At 39.7% G+C, this 24,806-nt stretch overlaps 1 protein-coding gene across 2 annotated transcripts in view; it reads left to right on the forward strand.

The window, feature by feature from the left end:
* The first annotated feature begins 282 nt into the window (after positions 1-282).
* setd3 (SET domain containing 3, actin histidine methyltransferase) overlaps positions 283-24,806 on the forward strand; it is a 116,044-nt gene continuing 91,520 nt past the window's right edge. The window contains exons 1-4 of one of the 2 annotated variants that reach the window (XM_080202329.1): positions 292-353; positions 8,267-8,336; positions 20,568-20,674; positions 24,154-24,246. In XM_080202329.1, the coding sequence (XP_080058455.1) occupies positions 8,284-8,336; positions 20,568-20,674; positions 24,154-24,246 (253 nt within the window). In that variant the 5' untranslated portion in view covers positions 292-353; positions 8,267-8,283. Of the gene's footprint in view, positions 354-8,266; positions 8,337-20,567; positions 20,675-24,153; positions 24,247-24,806 lie in introns of both variants that reach the window. The other variant, XM_080202331.1, reaches the window with a different exon arrangement.

A 24,806-nucleotide genomic window follows, 5' to 3' on the forward strand; every position in this document is an offset into this window, starting at 1 on the left:
TTCAATACGGCGACCAGGAGGTGGGAAGGGGGAATAGACGGAAAGGGGGCGGGGCCACGCGATGTAGGGCGAGCGGGCGGAAGGGGGAGGGGGGAAGGACGTGCCGTTGACCGTTCAAATTGGAGATCTCGCGGGGGGGAGGGGGGGGCAGGGTATGATTGACATCACTCTGCACCAATCAGCGTGAGGCAGCAGCGGGCGATGCGGCAGCTGAGCCAATCCAGGCGGGCGCGAGCTCGGGTAGTTATCAAGTTAGGCTGAGCGCTGGCACTCAAGCTTGACTGGCTGGCGTATTTTTTTCTGCTCTCGTTGCCGATTCCATTTAAGCTTCATCCGAGAGCTGCGGCGTTCAGGTGGCTTAAAATACTCGCTTCAGTTTTTATTCATGTTGCAATTAATGCTTGTCGCTATCAATTGCGGTTGGTAACTGGCTCGTTGAGCTCGCCTATATATATAGATGTACAAGCATCAGATGATGTAGAACATGAGTGAGTGATGGAGTAAGGCAGGGCCTGCAGAGCTTCCTCTGTCAGCTTTAACCCTTTATTTGGCCATTGCACACTCAGTATGGTGTCAGGGGTCATTTAAAGCTTCACGTGGGAATGGGCAAGTCCAAGAGCCTGTGCAAATGCAGGGTTTGATCAAGGCTACATCCAGTGTTTGTTCTATTTTGCTGTTGGACTATTGTTGAAAATCACTTGCTGCTTTTCAGACTTGAATAGAAGAAGTAAACTTTCTGGGGGTGGGGGGGGAACAGGGATGGTGGTTCAATTTTAAGTATGAATGGGCGGTGCCACTCTGATGGGGCACAGTGGTTAGTACTGCAGCCTCACATTGTTAGGGACCTGGGTTCGATTCCAGGCTTGGGTTGCTGTCCGCGCGGAGTCTGCAAGTTCTCCTTGTGCCAGTGTGGGTTTCCTCTGGGTGCTCTGGTTTCCTTCCGTGGTTCAGAAGATATGTTGGTTAGGTGCATTGGCCATATTCGATTCTTCCTTACTGTACGTAAACAGGTGCTGGAATGTGGCGACTAGAGGATTTTCACAGTAACTTTAATGCAGTATTAATATGAGCCTAATGTGACACTAATGAATAAACTTAAATTGATGTAAAGGATAGCAGTTAATTTGAGTTGTTAGCCATCGCTTGGCAAGGAGTAGTCTCCCTTTGATTCAGAAAGTTTCACTCTGGAGACTTGACGAGCCAACAAGCTAGGCTGACACCTTCAGAGCCATCATTCAGCACTGTTGGACAATACAGTCTTTTGGAGGCAAAACAAATATTTTGAAGAAGAGCATGGAAATTTTCCCAAGTGATCTGACCGATATTTATTTTTCAGTCAACATGACTGAAACCAAATAAGCTAGCCTTGTCATTTTTTTTTGTGGGGCTTTGTTATTAACAAGGTGGTTACTGCATAGGTTTAGGAGTCGGGAGGTAATGCTGCAACTTTATAGGACCCTTGTCAGACCCCACTTGGAGTACTGTGCGCAGTTCTGGTCGCCTCACTACAGGAAGGATGTGGAAGCTATTGAGAGGGTGCAGAGGAGATTTACAAGGATGTTGCCTGGATTGGGAGGCATGCCTTATGAAGATAGGTTGAGGGAGCTAGGTCTCTTCTCCGTGGAGAGACAAAGGTTGGGAGGCGACCTGATAGAGGTTTATAAAATGTTGAGAGGAATAGATAGGGTGGATTCTCAGAGGCTATTTCCCAGGGCTGAAATGGTCGCTACGAGAGGACATAGGTTTAAAGTGCTGGGAAGCAAGTACAGAGGAGATGTTAGGGGTAAGTTTTTCACTCAGAGGTTGGTGAGTGAGTGGAATCGGCTGCCGTCGGTGGTGGTAGAGGCGAACTCGCTGGGGTCTTTTAAAAGACTTCTGGATGAGTATATGGGATCTAATGGCATTGGAAGTTACAGATAGTTCTATGGCTTGGTAGGTATAGATGTGATCGGCACAACTTGTGGGCCGAAGGGCCTGTTTGTGCTGTAGTGTTCTTTGTTCTATGTAACCCACACTACAATAAACCACAATGAAAGCCCTTTGTTTGAGGATAATATCTACTCAGGGTGGAGAGTTTCTGCCATGTGCCTTCATGTAGATCAGCAGGTCTTTGGGTACATGGGGTACACCATCCTGTGAGGTAGTGGGATCTAGAGTGCAGGATTTGCTACTATTTCTGTCCTTCTCTGCCACTGCTCTTTTTCATTGTTATAGCATTGGGTCTTAAAGCTTGGTGGACCAGTTGTTGCCATTTCTGAGTGATTGTTCGTCTTTAAGGTCAATACTGCTGCGATTCAAGGAAAGCTTCAAAGTGTCTTTGAAGAATTTTCTCTGTCCTCCCTTGGAATGTTGCCCATTTGAGAGTTGAGAGAATGGCCATTCTGTCAAAGCTGATTTTGTAGTTTTGCGTGAATACTTGTGGACCTGAATTCAAGAATACAGGTCCTCCCATTGCCTCTAGGCACATCTGCCAGATTTAATGTTGATCTAATTTATCCAGCACCCTTGTGTATTGCTAATGTACAATTCGGGTCTCAGTGCAATACAGGAACACTTCCTACATCACAACAGTGATGAGACTTCAAAAGTAGTTCATAGGCTGTAAATTGCTTTGGGATGTCTTGAAACCCTAAAAATGTATTTTTTTTTTAAATGATTTGTCCTCCATAATGCTCCATATATCTTTTGAAGTACGGACTAATACAGCAGCCAATGATTTAATTAATCTTTTTTTTAGTGATGCTGCCTGAAGGAGGAATGTTTGCTAGGCCACCAGAAGACAGTCCATAGTTTAGGGAAGTAAAACTGTTTAAAGTTACAGTATCTTTTTTTCATGGTTTTGATAACATTACAATCAAGCTGTGATTCTTTTTACACCGTCTAAATAACTTTTTATGTTGAGTATATATTAAAACATGCTGCTTTGAAATTTTTTTCATCTATACAAAAGGGTAGTGTGGGTATACTTGTATAGCAGCGTACTTTGGTTTCTTAGAACTGATGAGTATTTGTGGTGTTGGAAGCTTTGTTGTGCAATGTTTTGCATTTCTGGGAATGTTGTTTGGATGTCCAGAATGACCAAAAATACATGGAGAATCTGCATGAATGGAATCTTCTCTTTTTGCATAATTTCCCCTGTGCTGCAGCTCATGGCAAGTCAAAGAATGAATTGTTTTAGAATCGTAGATGTTGATTACACAGAAGGAGGCCACTGGGCCCAATGTGTCTATTGCTAAAGCAATCCAAAATAAATCCCTTTTTTTCCTCCTGTGCTGTGTAACAGAAAAAATACTTTTGTGTCATTAAAGCCAGGAGATTTATTTGCTCAGGCATTCCTGAAATAAATGCTTGTTACAAATCTAAGTGAGAATTAGGAATTGCTTTTTTTTTGCCATAGGTCACTGCAAGAGACATTGTAGTACTGACCTGCTCATCAAATGGGGTGGGAAATGCTGAGATCTTGTTTTGAATTAGCAAAAAGGAAATATCCCAAGTATAGGAGGTAGAAAAAGTAAATGGAAGAAAAGTTTTAGCTTTCCTAAATTTGCATATATACTTAGAATTGCTCAATTTATTTCAGTTTGGTTAACACAGAAATTAGAAGCAGAAGTAGAACATTTGGCCCTTTGAGTCTGTTCCACCATTCATTTTGATCATGGCTGATCATTGAATTCAACATCTTGATTCCTCCTTCCTTCCCCATATCCCTTGACTCCTTTAGTTCCTAGAGCTCCGAGAGCTATATCTATAAACACCTGTGGACTGCCACAGTTCTTGAGAAGTTAATGGTCAGCAAGTCACTCAAACAAGGTGTGGTGTTAATGTCACTGGACTAGTAATTCAAATATCCAGTTTATTCTCCCAGGGACGCTATTCAAAACTCACCACAGCAGCTCATGGATTTTGAAATCAATCCATAAATCTGGTTCACTAAAATCCTTTTGAGGAGGAAATCTGCCATCCTTGTGCTGTTTGACTCGCATGTGACTTCAGACCCAAAACAATGTGGTTGCTTCTTAACTGGCCTCAGAAATAGGCTAGCAAGCCACTCAGTTCAAGGGCAATTAGGAATGGACAACAAATGCTGGCTTTGCCAATGACTGTCATAGCATATGAAAGAATAAAGGGAAAATGAATAGAGGCAGCTGGTGAATTTAAATTCATTTAATGAAATCTGGAATTGAAAACTATTCTTAGTAATAGTAACCGTAAAACTAACACCGGTTTGCTAATGTCCTTTAAGGAAGGAAATCCTTTAAGGGTGGCACGGTAGCATAGTGGTTAGCACTGCTGCTTCACAGCTCCAGGGTCCTGGGTTTGATTCCTTGCTCGGGTCACTGTCTGTGTGGAGTTTGCATGATCTCCTTGTGTCTGTGTGGGTTTCCTCCAGGTACTCTGGTTTCCTCCCACGGTCCAAAGATGTGCAGGTTAGGCTGATTGGCCATGCTAAGAAATTGCCCCTTGGTGTCCAGGGATGTGTAGGTTAGAGGGATTAGTAGGTATATATAGGGATATGGGGTTGGGGCCTGCGTGGGATTGTGTTCGGTGCAGACTCGAAGGGCCAATGGGCCTCTTTCTGCACTGTAGGGTTCTATGATTTCTATGAAATTTGCCACCCTTGTGTGGTCTGGCCTACATGTGACTCCAGACCCACAGAAATGTGGTTGACTCCTAACTGCTTTGAAATGACCTAGCAAGTTAGTCGGTTTTAGGGCCATTATGAAGGAGCAAAATGCTGGCCTTGCCAGTGACATCCACATCCTATGAAAGAATTTTTAAAAAGGTGTGGAATTGGCAGCCTCATCCATTCTGTGTCCACAAAATAGACTTACACATAAAAAGATATTTACAGAATATAAATTAGATAAGGGGAAACATGTTCTCAAATAATCATAAGGCACCAATGTAATTTCATTGTTCTGATGGCTATTATAAAATTACTCTAGTTTCGACCTTGTAGCTGATGATTTGATTAATTGTAATTGCTTTTGGGTATCTGCTATTCTCTACATGTCTATGGATTTATGTGACTTGGGAGTAAATAAAATACTACTTTAAAATGCTAGGTTATCTGTGAGCATGAAGGGAACCCATTGCCAAAGCTTTTTCTGGTTTTAAAAAAAAGGCTTCTTCTGAAAAAAAAGCCTGCAGGTTATAATAAAGCCCTTTTGAATCTAGATGTTAGCCATGCAATTTGTTTTAATGTAACAAAATATCAATTGTGTTACCAGCTGTTTTGGACACTTGTGGAGGGAAGAAAAGGAGAAAGTGGGGGAAAGAAAGGAGCAACAATTGGGTCCAGAGCAGATAGAAACTTGTCACTTTGGTCTGCTCTGTGGCATCAGTGGCAGTTTCGTTTTTGGCATTGTGGTAAGATTACAATGTTGAATAAGCATGATCAGGTTTAATAACAGTTGCAATTGGGAAATGTCCAGCCTGTACTGCAGGATTCCATTAGTGCTGAAAACTGTGGGAGGGAAGACCACGTGCATCAATAATTATTGGTTAGGTGATGGCTGAACTTGGATTTTAAAGCCTTATGATTGTAGTTGGAAGTAGAGAAAAAGATATTTCTGTTTATTGTCATGAGGATCCAGGGTTCACCACACGCCATAGTTTTAATTAACTTCATTGTAGTGTTAATGTAAGCCTACTTGTAACTAATAAATAAAACTTTAACTTTAGAGTCACAGAATTGTTACAGAAGGTGGCCATTTGGTTTTTGCATTGATGCTCTGAATGAGGAATTCACCTAGTGCTACTCCCCTGCCTTCCCTTAACCCTGCATATTCCTTTTTCAGATAACAGTCAAATTTCTTTTTGAATGCTTGATTAAACCTGCCTCAACCACACTCTCAGACAGTGCATTCTATCCTAAGCTTTCCTCATACTGGTTTTGCTGCTTTTTCCAGTTGCATTAAATCTGCGTCCTCTTGTCCTTGGTCTCTTGGTCCTTGGGTCTGTACTCATTGGAGTTTAGAAGGCTGAGGGGGGATCTTATAGAAACGTATTAGATAATGAAAGGGATAGATAAGGTAGAGGTAAAGAGATTCTTCCCACTTAGAAAGGACAGCAGGACTAGAGGGCACAGCCTCAAGATAAGGGAGGGGGGCAGTTTAGATCAGAGTTGAGGAGGAACTTCTTCACTCAAAGGGTGGTGAATCTCTGGAATTCTCTGCCCGTTGAAGTGGTGGAGGCTACCTCGCTGAATATATTTAAGTCACAGGTAGATAGGTTTCTGATAGACAGGGGAGTTAAGGGTTATGGGGAGAAAGTGGGAAAGTGGAACTGATCCACTTCAGATCAGCCATGATCTTATTGAATGGCGGGGCAGGCTTGAAGGGCTAGATGGCCTACTCCTGCTCCTATTTCTTATGTTCACCAGTGGGAAGAGTTTTTCCCTATCCACTCTGTTCAGACTCATGGTTTTCAATACCTCTATCAAATCTCCTTGCACCCACACTCCAAGAGAAACAGCCCTAACTTCTCCAATTTATCTTCATAATTGAGGCTTCTCATCCCTGGAACCATTCTCGTGAATATTTTCTGCACTCTTCTTAATGCCTTCTTAAAGTGCAATGCCCAGAACTGGACAGAGTACTCCAGCTGAGGCCAAATTAGTGTGCTGTAGAAGTTCAACATAACTTCCTTGTCCTTGTACTCTATGACCCTATTAATAAAGCCTAGCATACTTTATGCCTTATTAGTCATTCTCAACTTGTCCTGCTACCTTCAATAGCTTATGCACACATACATTCTTATCCCTCTACTCCTGCATGCCCTTTAGAGTTGTATACTTTATTTTACATTGTCTCTCCCATGTTCTTCCTACTATGAGTTGGGTCACGTTTCTCTGCGTTGAACTTCATCTGCCACTCGTCCACCCATTCCATCAACTTTTGTATGTCCTTTTGAAGTTCTACAATGCTTTCAAATTTTGTATTATTTGCAGATTTTGAAATGGTGCATAGTACACTAAGTTTGATGTCATTGTTCATCCGATATGTCTTTTGTTTGAAGTGAGAATAAGATCTTAGTCGTTGGCCATCTCCTATTTCTTGCTGGAAAGTAGTTTCTTTGAGGATTGTGCCTAAATTTACAACAGCAGCACCTTCTATTTATATAGCACCTTTTAATACAGCGAAGCAACATTTATCAAACAAAATTTGACACTGAGCTACATAAAGAGGTATTAGACCAAATGACAAAAAGGGTGATATTACAGGAAACGTGATCGTGTGGCTATGTGGTGAGAGCTCATCGCAGTCAGATACGACACCAAAGTTGTGAACTAACTGGTTCAGCCACAAACAGTTGCCAGGGAGAGGAATGGAATTGGTGATTAGGGGATGGAGTTTGTAATGTCAGCTGAAGCCAATAGCTCTGAATCTACCCAGTGATTAGTTACAGAAAAATTCTACTGAGCCAATTTAGATATTGTTTCCCTTCTTGCTGAACTGAAGGGCCTGTGCACAGCACCTGTCTGTCTGTGTGAATTAGAGTGCAGGTGAAGTGTTTTGGTATTACACTGTGTGAGGTTGCTGTGTTAAAGCATTTGATTTATTATTGTCAAATGTATTAGTTCACATTGGAAGTATTATTTCTTGTGTGTTATAGAAGCAAAGCGTGCCGTACGTAGTGAAGGAAAGGAGACTGTGCAGAAGGCTAGGATTAGGTATATTGATACAGGAGGAGAATAGTCCCTTACTCCCCACAATCTGAAGCATTCTTGTCTGCTTTTCCAAGTTTCTCAAAATATCTGATTTCATAGAGAATTGGTGATAAAATTGTTCTATGTTGAAGAAGACTTGAGAGTTTTATTTAGAAGGCTCAAAAGGTTGACTGGATCATTTGACTGAGCAAGAATCTGAGATGAACTGATGCTCATCTTGGATGATTTATGCAGGGCACAGCGACAGAAACTGAACGAATGCTGTATTAGTTGAAAAGTGTATAACACCCCGAGGTACAAGACGGTGAGAAATCCAGAGAAATGATATAAGCTCCCTTTTTGTAAAATAAAGAAAAAAATTAAGTATATTCTTCATAATGTGATGTTTTTGTTCTGTAGAGTCCATAACCTTGAAACTTTGTAATCTAAAGGCTCCAGAATAAATGGTAGCTTAATGTTTTTATGAAGGCGGTATTCCTTTAATGGGAGTGTATAGTTGTAAGTGCTACAGTAAAACTTTAGATCCAAGATGCCTTAACCGTTCATTCTTTCCATACTTTTTTTTCCTTGGTGTGTTTGTACACACGTGTGCAGGAAAACCTTCAAGGAAAATGCATAGTGTTCAGGAAAAGTCTGGTCGTGATCTGGGAGCACTGAAAAGGAGGTAAGCCAGGGCCTAGTGTTAAGAACAGTTAAAGGAGCAAAGTTCCCAAGATGTTTTGGGCAGAATATTCAATCTTTGGTTTCTGTTATTTTGAAAGGAATATCCTATTTTGTTGCTGGCCTTTTATGGCAAAATTGTTCCTTTGAAAAAAAATATTTTATGCCTTGAAATTTCTATCCATATGGCTGATATTAATAAGAATCTGTAACAAAACTTTCAGTTTGTCATTTGTTTGTAGCTCCACTCCATACATTTTAAAACTGAACTTTAGGGGATATGTGAGGAGAATGAAGACGATCCTCAGCATCAGGTCTTGTCATCAGTTTTCTCTACTTCTTGACTTAGCCTATTGTTTCTGTTGTTGTGTGCTAATTATTCATGTTTCTGCAATGATTGTTTTACCTTCTAGTAGCTGACTTTGAGGTTGGGACCAGTCTTGGCTAATATTTGTAGTCAATGTCCCTGCAGCAAAAAGTTTGGAAGTCACTGTTCCGTCACCCCTGCCCCATTTTTCGTCAACATGGTGTCCCTTGGTGACATCATCCAAAAGCACAATTAGTTTTCACATTTATGCTGGCGACATTTGGTTGTACCTCACTAGTACCTCACTATGTTCCTCCATTGTTGATAAATCATCCGACCACTTATCCAACATCCAGTAATGAATGTGCAGAAATCATCTCCAATTAATATTGGTAAATCTGAAGCCATTGTTTTTGGTCCACATTCCAAACGCCATTGCTAGACACTGACTGCATCACTCTCTCTGGCAAGCATCTGAGACTAAGTCAGAGTACTGTAATCTTGATGTCATCTGCTGTTAAGAACCTGAATTTGACTATTCCAGTGCACTACTGGCTGTCCTATGTGGTCACCTAAAACTACTGCCCATGTCCTTAATCACATCATGTCCAATTCACCTATTGCTCTTGTATTTGATGATTTACATTGGTGCTCATCCAAGCAATGCCTTGATTTTAATAGTCTCATCCTGATTTTCAAATGTCTTCATGGCTTCACCTCTCTGATTTCTTCCAGCTCCACACCAGTTGAGATATCCTCCATAAACCCTTTTGATTCCCTGTCTCCTTGACTTGAGTTTTGGGCCATCTGCCCTAATATTGCATTATGTGGCTTGGTTTCAAATGCTCCCATGAAGCAGCTTGGGACTTTTTATTGTATTGAAGATGTATTATGAATATAAGTTGGTTTTCACCGAAGCACGTTAAGAAGAGTTTGTTTCTTTGTTCTTTTAATTTAAAGTAAAGTGAATAGGAAAAAAAATCCCCAACATCTGTTGCACTAAACCCGCCTGGAATGTGAAAACCTGGGCTGCTGTATAAAAACTCTGCACTCTGTCTCCCCTCCCCAGAATACCAGGTAAATGCAAGTTGCGTTGTTTTCTCAGCCTTTACTTAATGCCCATTTTTTTCTACCTCTGGCCAGTTTCAAAGGATCTGCTTAGAGAAGTATTATACTCTTGGGTCCTTTGAAACTGGCCAGAGGTAGAAAAAAATGGGCATTAAGTAAAGGCTGAGAAAACAACGCAACTTGCATTTACCTGGTTGAAACTGTGTTCCTGATGGTGGGGGAGTCCGGAACTAGGAGTCATAGTTTGAGGATAAGGGGTAAATCTTTTAGGATTGAGGTGAGGAGAAATTTCTTCATCCATTTGTGGAAGTTGCTCCCACAGAAAGTAGCTGAGGCCAGAACATTGTGTGCTTTCAAGAAGGAATTAGATATAGCTCTTGGGGCTGAAGAGATAGGGTGGGGGATGGTGGATGATGAATGGCGTAGCAGGCTTGAAGGGCTGAATGACCTACTGCTTCTATTTCTATGTTTCTGTGAAACAGAACAGAACACTTTCTGCTTTAAATTTAGTGCTGATTATGAAAATTTACTTGGAGATTCTTGCAGTATTGCTGAGAGGCCTGCATAAAGGACATCTGTAAAACTGGACAGTCAGTGGAGACTGAATTATTTATATCACAGTAAGTTATAAGTGTAAGATGATCAGTTCCATTTTTAATTTGGCATATGAGCATCTGCTAATAAAATGCCTCAGCTTGGGCTTTGTGTTTGTACAGTATGTTGCTGTGATCTACATGAATTGCACTTGTAGTGGATCCCTGCTCCTGTGGTTCAGCAGTTAAAGCTCAGAAAATATCAGTGGAATGGAAAAATATGCATTGATTTTGGGCAGTCTGAAAGTTAGACTGGTTATGTCTTTTAAGCCGAGAATTAATTCTATACGTGACTAGTAGGTCTCGACAAATTAAATAGTCAGCAAGAAGTTTAATGGACACTTTTTAACTGTTCTTGCCCTGTGAATAGTTCTGTTTCATGCCATTTATTGCTTTTGGTGGTTTGTTGCCAGTATTTATGCAGTGAAACAAGAAATGAATGTGCAGTGCAACTGTCTGCTTCTACTTTGGAAGATTGATAGGGCCAAACATGTATCGAGTGCAATCCATCAACTTCCTGTACTATCTTGGTTATTTTTGTCTATTGAGAAGGGTTGAGGAAGCCTGCTCTCATTTTGAATTGGTTTCAAAAAAATGGAATTGTAACACTGCAGGTTTTGTTATGGCTAGATTAAATTAAATTTAAACAAAGGACAGAAAGAATGTGTGCATGATGTTGATATTGACACCTTTTAACTTTTTAAAGAAAGCTAAATAACACCAAAATTAGTAGAGTGGGAATATTATGAATTGTACCCTTTGCCACATGATTATACTACACCTTTTTTTTTTGAAGTAATTATCTTGCTCCTGGAAAGCCTTGGCTGAGATACCAATATTCTACAAAAGGCTTGCAGCTTGGAACCAATCCAACTTGTCATTTTGAAGATTTATCGCTGGTGCATTATCTTTGGTATATCTGCTGGATTTGTACTGGTCCTGATCTACAGTGCTTGGAATGATGGAAGTTTGAACACTTGAATGGATTGGGACAACTAATTACCGATGAGAACATCCCTTTTACATTCTGATACAATTTACATCTCTTGCTCTCTTGAGCAGACATTAATCAAGCAAAATAATTATGTTTATTACACATTATCTTTCTCACTAATGCAATTTATCAAGCATGTACGCTAGGGAATATTTACAATCAAAACACCAAAATGGGGTAAGTATAGGGAGAGGATTTTAGTTTGCAGAAGGATTTAGATCAGCTATGCAAATAGGCAAATACACTCAATCTGAGCAATACAAATAACTTGAGAGAATAAGAAACCTACATATATGCAATTGTAATATTTTGGAGGTTGTGCTCCTGTATGTTGCAGTATTTCAGGAGATAGTTTACAAAAATGAACTAGATTAGCTAAATATTGAGTACAACTTTGGTAGCATAAAATAAGCAGAAGAAATTGAAATTGCGGGAAATCTGAAAATGCTGTAAATATTGCATTGGTAATGAAATGAGACAGGCTCTGATGTTTCACGTAGGTGGTTGACATGCACTATTTACAGCCTTTTCTGTTCAAATTTTGCTGGAGTAAGGAAAGTCAGCTGGAGAGGAATGAAATTGGTTGTGAGCTTAAATTCTTGTGAATTTCTGTAGTCCTCCTCTGATCTGATCAGCAATCAGATGGATCCAAATCTATTGTAGAATGCAGTGTACAGGACAGCCCAATTTTTTCATTACCATAAAGCACGTTTAAGTCAACACTTTAAATAAGTTGATTTCCACCCCCTCACCCCATTTTCTGGCTAATAAATGCATGTATAATCTTTTCATCCAGAAATTTTTAGTTATAGGCCAGAACGTTATGGCCATTCACAACAAAAGGATTTTTCCATTCCACTGCAGTGAATGGAGATTTGGTTGGGCGCCATATTTTCCAACTTTGCTGCACAGGAGCATGGCATGAATGACTGGTAAGTTCGCACTCGTAATCACCTTTCAGTTGGTGCATGGGATCAAGCAGGCAGTACAGACATGTTGCCAACAAAATGCACAAGAGTTTAAGACATGTCTATGCATGATGAATGGCAAACAGAAATGGATCCTCCTGCAAAAGGAATGAAATATAAAGCTGGTTTTAAGCTAAAAGTCATAACATTTGCTAACTCATCAAATTACTGTGCTGCAATGAGGGATTTTGATGTTGGTGAACAAATGCAGGAATGAAATAAGAAACAATTTGCCCAGAAGATGCCCAAGACCATATGTATCATGAGAAGCAGGACCAGCTATTGGCCTGAAGTTGATGAGCATGTATTGGAATGGGCCCTTGAGAATGGTTATGTTGTCACTAGAAATGCGAGGCATGTTTATACTCTTAAATTAGCCAATTCAAACCCTGAGTCCAGCAAAGTTTTGGAGCAACAGCTAATTGGTGTAGTTACTTTATGGAACAGAAATACCTAGTGTTGTGGAAGACCAAGATCAAGCAGAGACTATCAAAAAACTATGCTAAAATTACTCATTTGCAGTAATGCATCATTAGATAGTGGCAAAATCCGAGAGCCCATTCTGTCACAGCAGTACCCTGAATGAAATGCCCATGAAATTCCAAATGCCCAGCAATTGAATGTTGAGATCTTTCAAAAAATGTAGATATCCAGTTAAATGCATAGAGAGAAAAATAATTTGTTGTGGGGATGATGACTAAATTAAAATGCCACCTCTAATCCAGAGTAGAATCCTTACTATGATGCCGATGATGATGGATTTAACTGTTTTTCATACATTATAATTGTTACTCAAACTAGCCTTGTCTAATTATTTCATTAAATAAAATATGACACATTGATTTAATTTGACTTATCAGTGTTATTTGTTTTCGCATTTCAAAATGACCCATCACCCACTCCAACATTGGTTCATGGTTTATACTGAGTCGTTTTCGGAAGGATGTTTCGAAGCTTCAGAGGTTATCTTAATATGCCACAATTTGGGTATCTTGCTGTTGTGACAGGTCAATAGTCTTTTTTCCTTATAGAACATCAAATATTACTAGATTAGACTAAATTGCTGGCTGTCATGTTATGTTCAACAGTAATAGAAATAGAATTCACTTGCGTGGAAGGGATCCTGGGGAATGAGGTTTGGCTCATAGCATGAAATATTGAACAGCTTCTCAAATATATTAAGTTGTCATAGAAAGGAAATAGAGCTTGCAGTCGGAGTTGGAGTAGTTTGGGTAATGTAGAAAGCTTCTTTTCAATGAGCCAACCCAGCATGCACTGAGGCACCCTATTACTCTATATTTCTGATGTTCTGTGGGTTTATTTCACTAAGTTGTGTTTTCGTGGAGGCACTAATTACTTAAATAAACTCTCAAAGCTTTGTGGCCTTTGTGGAGTAATGTTGTCATGTTTGTTTCTGCATTTGGCAACTGAAAGAAAGCTGATGCCTACACACTAAATGCTTGAAATGACCTACTGGATATACCATCTGATTGGAACTGACACATTTGATTGGAGCATGACGAATCTATAGCAGGCTGCTATTTGGAAACAAGGGGATATCTACTCTCAAAGGACACACTTTTTAAATTGCATATTTTATTTTCAGAAATTTGATATTTGGAGAAGGGATACCTTGTGAAATTATTGCTTACTGTCATTGACTTGAAACCCTCTGGAAATTGTGTGACAAGGAAATGAGCATTTTGTATATTAACTTCAATTGTGAGGTTAAAAAGTACTTTCCGGTTTCTTGATTATTGTTTTATTGATTTTTCTAATTGTGTCAATGATTTTAATTTGTATCTGTTTTTGTAATAACGCCCTGTTTTGTATGTATATAAACCAAAACCGGAATAAACCAGTTTGGTGGGATACTGAAACTCCATGTGTGTACACCACTGTTTTTTAGTCTAGCTACAAGGATGGGATCATGGATTTTCCTAGCAGAACAAATTTGGGTTTTTCAAGTTTCCTGCAGAGGAAGTGAGTTATTTTGTTATCATGGACAAACCCTATGCCTATGCACATAGGCACACAAATGTGAAATGTTTAGATTAGTCATGAAGAAAAGCAAGGTACAATCTAAAATAGAACTTTTAAATTGGAAAAGCACTAACCTCTTTGGGATAAAATGAAGTCTAGCCAGGTAGAATGGAGCCAGAGTTTGCTAGGAAAAGCTAAGGAACAATGATCTTTAAGGAGATGTTTCAAGTTAGCTACAATCTAGCAAGGTGATAAGGTAGTGGAACCAAAGCCAGTGTGCCTTTGATGAGGAGATGATGCCTGTCAGTTGAATTCAAGTAAGCAACAAATCAAATACAATAAAGTATATAAATTGAGAGGGGACATGAAGAGGAAGATCAGACTGTCATAGAGAAGATATGAGCATAATTGGCAGTTAACATAAAAGGGAATCCAAAAGTTGTCTTCTGGGCTGTAAAGAGTAAGCAGATAGTAAGAGGAGGAGTGGACCTATTAGGGAGAAAGAAGATGTCGCTTGCTTATAACACCCATTCTTAGAATCCTAAAATCCCAACAGTACAGTAGGAGGCCATTTAGCCCATTGAGTCTGCACTGACCACAATCTCACTCAGGCCTGTAACTCCACTTATTTACCCAGTTAACTCCCTGATACTAAGGGGCAGTTTAGCATGGCCAATCCATTTAAGCTACGCATCTTTGGAGCGCGGGAGGAAACTGGAGCAACCGGAGGAAACCCATGCAGACATGGGGAGAATGTCTGTGTGGAATTTGCACGATGACCAGAGGCCGGGAATTTAACCCAGATCCCTGGCGGTGTGAGGCAGCAGTGCTAACCATTGTGGCACCCTGCTGCTATATTGAGTACTTTGTATCAGTTTTTACTGAGAAAGGGGATGCTGCTAAAGTATTAAGGTTTGCACCACAAAAAGCTGTTCCCATAAACTGATAGTACAGGGACTAGGAGACGCAGATTTAAGCTTATGGGCAAAAAGTGCAGGGGGTATAAGAGGAAGAAGCTTTTGATGCAGCAAATGGTAATGACCACTTGAGTAAGGGCAGCAATGCTACCTAGAACACCAGGGACCCGGGTTCAATTCTGACCTTGCACATTCTCCCCATCGCTGTGGATTTCCTCCGGGTGCTCTGATTTCTTCCCACAGTCCAAAATGTGCAGGTTAGGTGGATTGGTCGTGCTAAATTGCCCTCAGTATCCCGAGATGTGTAGGTTAGAAGGATCAACGGGGTAAATACATGGGATTATGGGAAAAAGGGCCTGGGTGGGATGCTCTGTCAGAGAGTTGGTGCAGATGTAATGGGCCAAATAGCCTCCTTCAGCACTGCAGAGATTCTGAGTGACCTGGGACTTGCTGCCTACAAGGATGGTGGTGGTGGTGGTAGACACGATTAATAATTTTGAGAATTGTGTAGCTATTTGAGGGAAATGAACTTGCAGAATTTTCGTATAGACTGGGGGAATGACTGAATCGCTCATCAGCGAATTCACATGGGCTTGTTGGACCAAACGGCCACCTCTTTTACCGTTGTGACTATTACAGTAACTCGGTGTCTGCTTAATTATGCTCCCATCTCTAGTTTCTATTCCCCAATTCTCTTAAATCCATTGGCATGTGTTGCACATTAACAATGCCTTACAAATGAAATGAAACATTGAGCTTCTACATTATAAACTTTTACCAGGTGTGTTTTTTAAAATTCATTTACGGAAAGTGGGTGTCACGCATTTATTGCCCATCCCTAATTGCTCTTGAGAAGGTAATGATGAGCTACTCCCTTGAACAACTGCATTGTAGGTACACCCACAGTGCTGTTGAGGAGGGAGTTCCAAGATTTTGACCCAGGGACAGTGAAAGAACAGCAATTTATTTCTATGTCAGGAGTGACTTGGAGGAGAACCTCCGGGAGATGATGTTCCCATGTGTCTGCTATCCTTGTCCTTCTAGATGGTAACATGCATGGGTTTGGAAAGTGCTGCGTAAGGAGCCTTGGTGAATTCCTGTGTACTACTGTAGGTATACTATTGTGCTTTTTTTAAAAAAAAAGTACATTCCAATGAATATATATTGAGAAGAACATTTGCAGTGTTTCCAATTTGGGACATTTTGCAAACTGCTTTTTTAGGTTTATTATATTATTTATTTATTAATCACAAGCAAGGCTTACGTTAACACTGCAGTGAAGTTACTGTGAAATTTCCCTAGTCACCATGTTCTGGCACCTGTTCGGGTCAATGCAGTTAACTGGCACACCTTTCAGACTGTGGGAGGAAACTGGAGCACCGGAGGAAACCCATGCAAACACGGAAGAACGTGCAAACTCCACACTGACAGTGACCCAAGTCAGGAATCAAACCCAGGTCCCTGGCGCTGTGAGGCAGCAGTGCTACCACTGTGCTGCCCCATGTTACGTGTGTTGCTGTATCTCAATAGATTGTTTTCTAAAATGATCTAATTCTGCCTCCTATAGGAGAACCACCCCCTGTTGTGGGGTAAAATAAAAAACTGAAACATGAAATAAATAAAACCCCAAAATGTTGTAAATGCATCACATCTGTAAAAAGATACAGCTGGGCATGTCCAATGTTTCAAGTGTGCAGCTAGTTTGCTTGGTTTCCAGCCTTTTCCATGATGATTTGGTACAGCAAGCAAGGTCAGCTGGGGAGGAATTAACTTGGGAAATGACTGTTGTGAACTTAAATTTTCAATAAAGTTGTGTGGTTCCTGAATCATCTGTTAAGAGGAGAAGTCAAAACCATCTGTCAATTGTGTCAATTCACAGACTGGTGGATAAACTTTTTTTTATATAGAACACCAATTATTACTAAGTTGAATTAAGCTCTCATTTTTGGACTTTTCACCCTTCTGTCAAAGTGGAAGTGGATTAAGTTAATTCTTCTGATACTCTATTGCAAGTAACATTAGATTCCATTTTGGGTTCATAAGAATCATGCACATTAGTTGAATCTTGTACAAACTCTGTGCGGAGTTTGCACGTTCTCCCCACGTCTGCATGGGTTTCCTCCCAGATGCTCCGGTTTCCCCTCTCAGCCAAAGATATGCGGGTTAGGATGATTGGCCTTGCTAAATTGTCCTTAGTTTCGGGGGATTAGCAGGGTAAATGTGTGGGGTTGTGGGAATAGGGCCTGGGTCGGATTGTGGTCGGTGCAGACTCAGTGGGCCGACTGGCCTCCTTCTGTACTGTAAGGATTCTAATATACTCAGAAACTTAAGTTTGTAATTTAAAAAAAACTAAGAATATTTGGGCTTTCAAGATTATTCGGTTGCTAGTCATTTGAAGATTGTCAAGTGCACAAATAATGCTCTTGAAATACCGAGAAGCTTTACTGTATTAAAGTTGGCATATAAATGCCAGATGTTGGAATAAATTTCAGAAATGGGAATAAAGTTGGCCAGTGATTTCGACAGAATAATCTCTAATACTGAAGTGAACACAGACATTAAGTTTAGAGATTGTAAAAAATGAAATAAACTGCTCTTGCTCATTCTAACTTGCCTTACTGATCACCACTCCTAAGAAGAATTTTTTGTTTTAATTGTATGTATCTATTCTTAATTATTGCAGTAAAATTAAACTCTTGATCAATACCTCGGAGCTCCTAATAAATTAGGCAAAGTCACCAATAGCAACTCGAACCACATAATTATTTGTGCCGCCAAGAGTCACAAGGACACCTACTCATGTATAGTAATAAAAAGATTAAAGGTGGTGCCATGTCTTGTTACAGACCAGGAAGAGTAATTCTGGCAATTAAAAATCTCTGCCAGATTAGTTTTGTGCGATTCTGAATGATTCCTTCTGTTCACCAGCAGCTCACGGTAACTAAGTGTTCTGTTAGTCAACTGCATTCCAATAGTGGTATTTTTGCTGCTTCCTGGAAATGTTATGTAAGACCACAGCAAATAGGCCATCCATATTAAATGCAGAGATTTGAGAGTATTGTCACGGGATGTTGCTTAGCACCAAATCATTTGCCCCATAAGAGAGCCACATCCAGATTCTGTATGAATCAGAGTTAACAATTGTGGTAACAGTACACAATTCTGGAAATAATAAGTCTGGCAGCATCTGTGGAGAGGAAGAGTTTGTGTTTCGGGTCAGTCAATGAACTCTCATCAGAGCAGATTGATTAACGATTGCAGACTGGATTGTTGATCCATGTGAACTACTGATTTCAGAGCTTTTATCCCCCAGGGCAATTTAACATATTTTAGGGTCCTGTTTTCAGTCTAGTAAAATACAAAAAAAAATTCATGGAATTAATAGTATCTTTACTGTTTTCCTCATTGCCTATCGCAAATGTTAGTTAATGCTAAATTTTCAAAAATTCATTTGCAGATGTATAGATTGTTCTGTGTTTTCTTTACTGTGCATCTGGCAATGAACAAAGGAAATTTCAGGCAAACTAAAAGCCTAATCCCTTATTTTTGATCCTGCACAACCTATATTTGTGTCTTACCATTATTCCTCAAATCTATTCATGACTTAAATGCAACTACATAGGAGGGAAAAAGGCAATTTTACCCCTTTGTGGTCATCCATCCTCATAGATGCTACACTCTTCCCCTTCATGGCTGCCCCTAAACCGCCCTCACCTACAGCATCTGTTTCTTAAATTGTTTTAAAATGTCACTCTTTGGCCTATCCTGAGCTTTGTTGATCACTGCAAAAAGCAGAGTCAATTGCTGTCAGTCATGTGCTCGCTAATTAAGAGTAGATACATACAGTTAAAAAAAATTCTTCTGAGGAGTGGTGATCAGTGAGACAAGATCGAATGAGCAAGAGCAGTTTATTTCGTTTTTTACAATCTCTAAACTTAATGTCTGAGTTCAGCCAGGGCCTCTCAGCTCCAGACCTCAATAGAGTTTTGATCCAGACATAGACAAAAGAGCTGGGTTTGGAGGTGAGAATCACCATGACATCGAGGCAGCATTTGACCAAGTGTGGCATCAAGGAGGCCAAATAAAATTTAAGTCAGTAGGAATGTGGGAGGCAAAACTCTCTGTCAGATGGAGAAGATAGTTTTGGTTGCTGGAGGCACATCATGTCAGCCAGGGTTGCTTAGGCCCAAGTATCTTCAGCTGCTTTCGTTCCATCAGGAGCTCAGAAATGGGAATATTTGTTTGTGATTGCAGGGCATTCAATTCCTTTCACACATCTCTGGGTTGTACTCCACTGTGCCACTGTGGATAGCACTGTTCCTCACAGCACAAGGGACCTGGGTTCGAATCCGAGCTTGGGTCACTGTCTGTGCAGAGTTTACTCGTTCTCCCTGTGTCTGCATGGGTTTCCTCTGGGTACTCTGGTTTCCTCCCACAGTCCAAGAGATGTGCTGGTTAGGTCCATTGGTCATGCTAAATTCTCCCTCATTGTACCGGACAAGTGTCGCAGTGTAGCAATTAGGAGATTTTCATAGTAACTTCATTGCAGTGTTGATGTAAGCCTACTGTAATAAATAAACTTCAACTGTCTGATTTGATGTTGCCACAATGCAGCTGCTGGACATATTAAATTCTGAGTCTGCTTATATCCTTGGTTCTTTTTTTACAGCTTTACTGTTAGCTATTCATAGGTTCCATCTGTCATCCAATTTTTCTTTCTACATGAATACTTTAGTTACCCATACTGAATTTCAGTATGGTTAGTCCAATTACGTGTTAGGTGTAATGTGTTTTGTCAGTCTTTAACTGCCCTCATCCTCTGTTATCATCTGGGAATTAAATAAGTTTACATTAATCTACTGATTCAAGTTGCAAAGGTAAATTACAAATTTGAGGAGTCCTAATACAGATTTCTCCTTTAACCACCCTTGTAATTATTTCTATCAATGTCCTACTGTTTACCTCATTACGTCCTTCCCTCTCTCCTGGCTGGATTTGTTGATTGTATTTTTCTATCTTATATCAGATTTGACATTTTTCTGTTGATGAATTTGGGATCATATATTCATTCATACCTTATTTTGGTATAAAAGCTCTCTAAGAACATTGGCCAGAACATTATCAGATGCACTTTAGCTTTTCAATGGTCACGTTAAGCACTGATGTATAACATTAGAAAGTAGCCTTGAAGTGAACTTTCAGCTTTGAACCACAGAATAACATATCAGGTTTATAGCTTGCAGACGCAACAACTCAGATAGACAGTGTGTTGCAGCAGCAAAATCTTTGAGGCTTCACTTTTAAAATCTGTAATAGTGAGGGACTAATTGTAGTAGGCTGTGGCCTTTTTGAATGTGCGTAGATTTAATTAATCAGAAGCCTTGTACTGTTTTATTTCACTATAGAGCAATGGGCAAGAAAAGTAGAGTCAAAACACAGAAATCAGGAGGTGGGGCTACAGCAACTGTTTCTACTAAAGAAATAATGAATCTGATAACAGAACTGCTGCAAAGTAAGTACGCTTTAAAATGACTTATAAACTTATGTCCATTGTAATTTTAATTTATCGTATAGGTAATTTTAACTTGTCAATGGATGAAAAAATAGATGATAATGAATTCCAACCTACGTTACATCTTCTCCAAGTTTCATTCCTGTAAAATAGGCTGCCTATTCACTATCCTCTTTATGCCCCCCTCTCTTGTATCAGATTTGTTTTTTTTCCACTGATGCATTTAAAGGCATGCTTATTTAATATTCGCAGTGTAAGGTAAAAGGTATAATTCTTTCCAGTAAATTTGATTATTTTCATGTAAAAATTTCCAGAAATTGGGAATCACAGCTTTGAAAAGCTGTGTCACTATATTAATTTTTGCATATTGATTGAACTTCAAGTGCCAAATCAGGGAAAAAGAACAGCGAGGATATAGAATTTAATACGGACTAGAGGGTAATTTCTTGAGTCCAGAAAATGTGAAATAGGCCACAAAAGGCATCCTATTGATCATCTGACTTTGGCCAAGGCCCATGGGTATGCTGCAGCCTTGCATCCTGCAGATATACCCAAGCTATCAAAGCCACCTTTGTTTAATGAGTGCAGACAAACTTCGGGGCTCTGTCTTTAAGAGGATTTCCACATTTATGATTTTGACTTGCTAGGATGTACCCAAAATGGCGGCATAGTGGTTAGCACTGCTGTCTCACAACGTCAGGGACCGGGGTTCGATTCCTAGTTTGGGTGACTGCCTGTGTGGAGTTTGCACATTCTCTCCATGTCTGTGTGGGTTGTCTCTGGGTGCTCTGGTTTCCTTCCACAGTCTAGAGATATGCGGGTTAGGTGGATTGGCCATGCTAAATTGCCCCTTAGTGTCAGGGGTTAACTAGCTTGAGTAGATGCATGGGGTTATGGGGGACAGGTCCTGGGTGGGATTGTGGTTGGTGCAGTCATGGTGGGCCGAATGGCCTCCTTCTGCACTGTAGGATTCTGTGATTCTATGAAACAGCAAAAATGGAAATTGTTGAGCTTCTTTCTTTAAAAGCTGCAGGTCGTCCATTTTTCACAGTCATATTACAAGGCGCTGAAAACGCAGGCCTTGCATAAACTTTGTCCTGCAGGTCAGCGTTGTTATTGTGTGCACGTTTTTGTGAATTGGCAAAAGGTGATAGTTGTTTTCCGTATGCTTGTACCCACTGCCTATCTACTTTACCAAAACCTTTCATAACTTTAAACCTCCTGTGCAGTAGAAGCTCAGTACTACTCTTTTTCCCTCACTTTATCTGGCTATATTTGTTCTCCCAGTAGCGATCGAACAACTTGTAAATAAATGAAAAATTTGTTAAAATTGTTGTTTTTCTTCTTTGAGCAACATTCCATATAGCTAGTAAAAGTGTGTTTACAAAGCTGTACCAGGATCGTAATGACGAGTTTTGTGTTCTGTTTATTTCTAACTCTGAATCGCCCAAACTTATTTACCTAACCTTTCATATTTCCTAAACCATTTTTCAGCAGGCTCTCAACTTAATCTTTTGACTTCTGCATTGTCATTAATCTTCATGATTTATACGAAGTAGTTGTATGGAGTAGTTGAGGTTTGAGAATATTGTTCCTTAGATTTAGTTGGCACAGTGCCAATGCAGTTATTGAACCATTTTGGTACGACATGCAGAGGGGTTTTATTCCATTTTCTTTTCTGAAGACTGGGTGGTTTGAACTGCATTGAAAATTGACAATCTTGAACCTTGCAATTACTTGTAACTTCTGGATCATAATTTTTGTTTTGTAACAACCCAGTGGTTGATAACAATGAAGGTCCAGCATTCAACATGGGCTGCAATGGGAATAGACGAGTGAGTTGTCACCAAGAACCTAAAGCTTGGAAGGAGAAAAGCTAATTGGTCTACTTCCTTCCACGGGATAAGTATCTCCATTATAGGCTCCATCTCTCTTCTCAACTCTCCAAGCACTTCCCAAGATCACTATACCTTTTTCCTAACCCTCCTGTGAATTAACCAGCATTAATATTTTTATAACCTTCACTCCTCTTTTAAAACTGTTACTGGCCTAGTTTCTTTTTAAATTGACTCAGGATCAACCAGTTTTCCTGGTTGAATGAATACCAGAGAGACAGCATCAAGATCAAATATAATAACCACTTCAGTGCATAAAGCCTGACTAGTTTTTCTCCATTACTTCTGTGAGTGAATTGTTTTACACGTAAGGCCTCAAATGAAATAGGATACAGTAGGTAATATGCTGATTTCGCTCATCAGGATCTGAATGGAAATGGTTCCTTAATTCATTTCATTTAAAGCAAAATTTCTTCTTCTGATATTCTGCAAAAGTGAAACACAAAAATTAAATGCTATTCAATATAGCCTTGATCCACAGCAAATTAATAAGAATCAACCATGTGATCTTCCATTGTTGCTTCACAGAAGATAGAGTGTACCAAGGGCTGTCAATAAGTTTTCACTAAATTATGGAAAGTTAAAATTTCTAACAATTTTCATTTTGAGACGCGTAACTATGAAACTATTGATCAGGTGGACCAGTCGGACTTAATGTTTGTGTGTATGTATGTATGTGGGAATTCAAGACCATATTAGAAATACTTTTTTCGAAGGTTGGGAAGAGATTTGATAGACGTGGTCATAATTGTGAATTGTTTTGATAAGAATGAATAAAGAGAAAAAGGTCAGTAACCAGGATACAGATTTAAGGTGGTGAGCAAAAGAACCATTGGCAATATAAGGAAATGTTTTTAATGCAGTAGGCTGCAGTGACCTGGAATACATAGCTCGAAAGAATAGTGGAAGCAGACTGAATTGCAACTTTGAAAAGGAAATTGGATAGATAATTGAATGGAGAGAAAAAAAAGACAGACAAGGGAGTGGAATTAATTGGATAGCTCCTTCCAAGAATCGGCATAGACACGATGGGCCGAATAACCTACTTCTGTGCTCTGATTCTGTATGGCATTTTGAGTTTATTTAGCTAAAATATGTTAATATTGAAGAATTAAGCATTTTGCTATTCCAGAAACTATGGCTCAATGTAGATCACTCTCAACTCGGATGTATCATAGCCTGATTCACCGCGAGGCTTAATGAGGGCAACAGTGTGTCTTGCTGTCAACATTTGATCATCTCCTGTAGCCCCAGTGTGATTTTCTATGTTAACTACCCTGTGGCCTTGCTTGGTGAGATTGGAAATTTTCATGCCTGTCGATGCTGGGGTATTTGGGGGTATTATTATAATGCTCTCACACACATGTGACTGGATTTTTGAGTCTGGACAAACTCATTAATATAGAAAGGATAGAGAGAATATCTTATAGACAATGGAAGAAGAGCCATTCCTCCTATTAGTTTAGGTAGATTTGAAAGTGGGCCAATGGACAGTGCCCACATTGGATGAGACATTTAAGTGCTTCAACTTACTAAAATATGGGTTTGTAATAGTGTGTATTTTATTTTTAATTTCTTTTCAAGAATGTAGCAATCCTTCCACAGCACCAGGAAAAGAATGGGAAGAATATGTGCAGATCCGTGGCTTGGTTGAGAAAATTCGCAAAAAACAAAAAGGTATATATAATTGATTTCCACTCTTAATATGGTTTCTCTTGTCCAGAAAAACAAACTCAGCCTGCACACCACTGTCATTGCTAACCAGCACAGAGGTAGTGTAAAATTGAAACTGGTTTAAAGCAGGTGAAATGATGTTTGAAAATTTTAATTTCTTGTGCTGTAGTTTCAAGGATCTGTGTCTTCAACAGCATTCCATTCTCAACGTCATCAGGAGTAATATCAAACGGAAGGCATATAGCTTATCCTTGAGAGGGCCAGTCCACCCAGAGCATCGTAGATTTGGAATTGAATTTCCTATCCACTTTTTTTTAGCTATGATATCAAGCTTAGCCTGAGCATCTCAGCGACGGCTCCAAAAATCCTTCCCAACCCTCGTAAGTAATAACGGTAAGACTCCACTAAACCTCCATCTGGAAGCTCCTATGTAATAAATCTCCATTCTTGAAGTCTTGTGTTATAAAACTAATTCTAAAAAACAATAGAAAATCATGACTTAAAAATCATGGCAACAAAATTTCTCTAATGCATTGTGCTTGATCTGCTGTGAAATTCAAACA

Source organism: Carcharhinus amblyrhynchos, chromosome 14 (assembly GCF_965287045.1).
Source record: "Carcharhinus amblyrhynchos chromosome 14, sCarAmb.v2.hapA, whole genome shotgun sequence".
Taxonomy (NCBI): domain Eukaryota; kingdom Metazoa; phylum Chordata; class Chondrichthyes; order Carcharhiniformes; family Carcharhinidae; genus Carcharhinus; species Carcharhinus amblyrhynchos.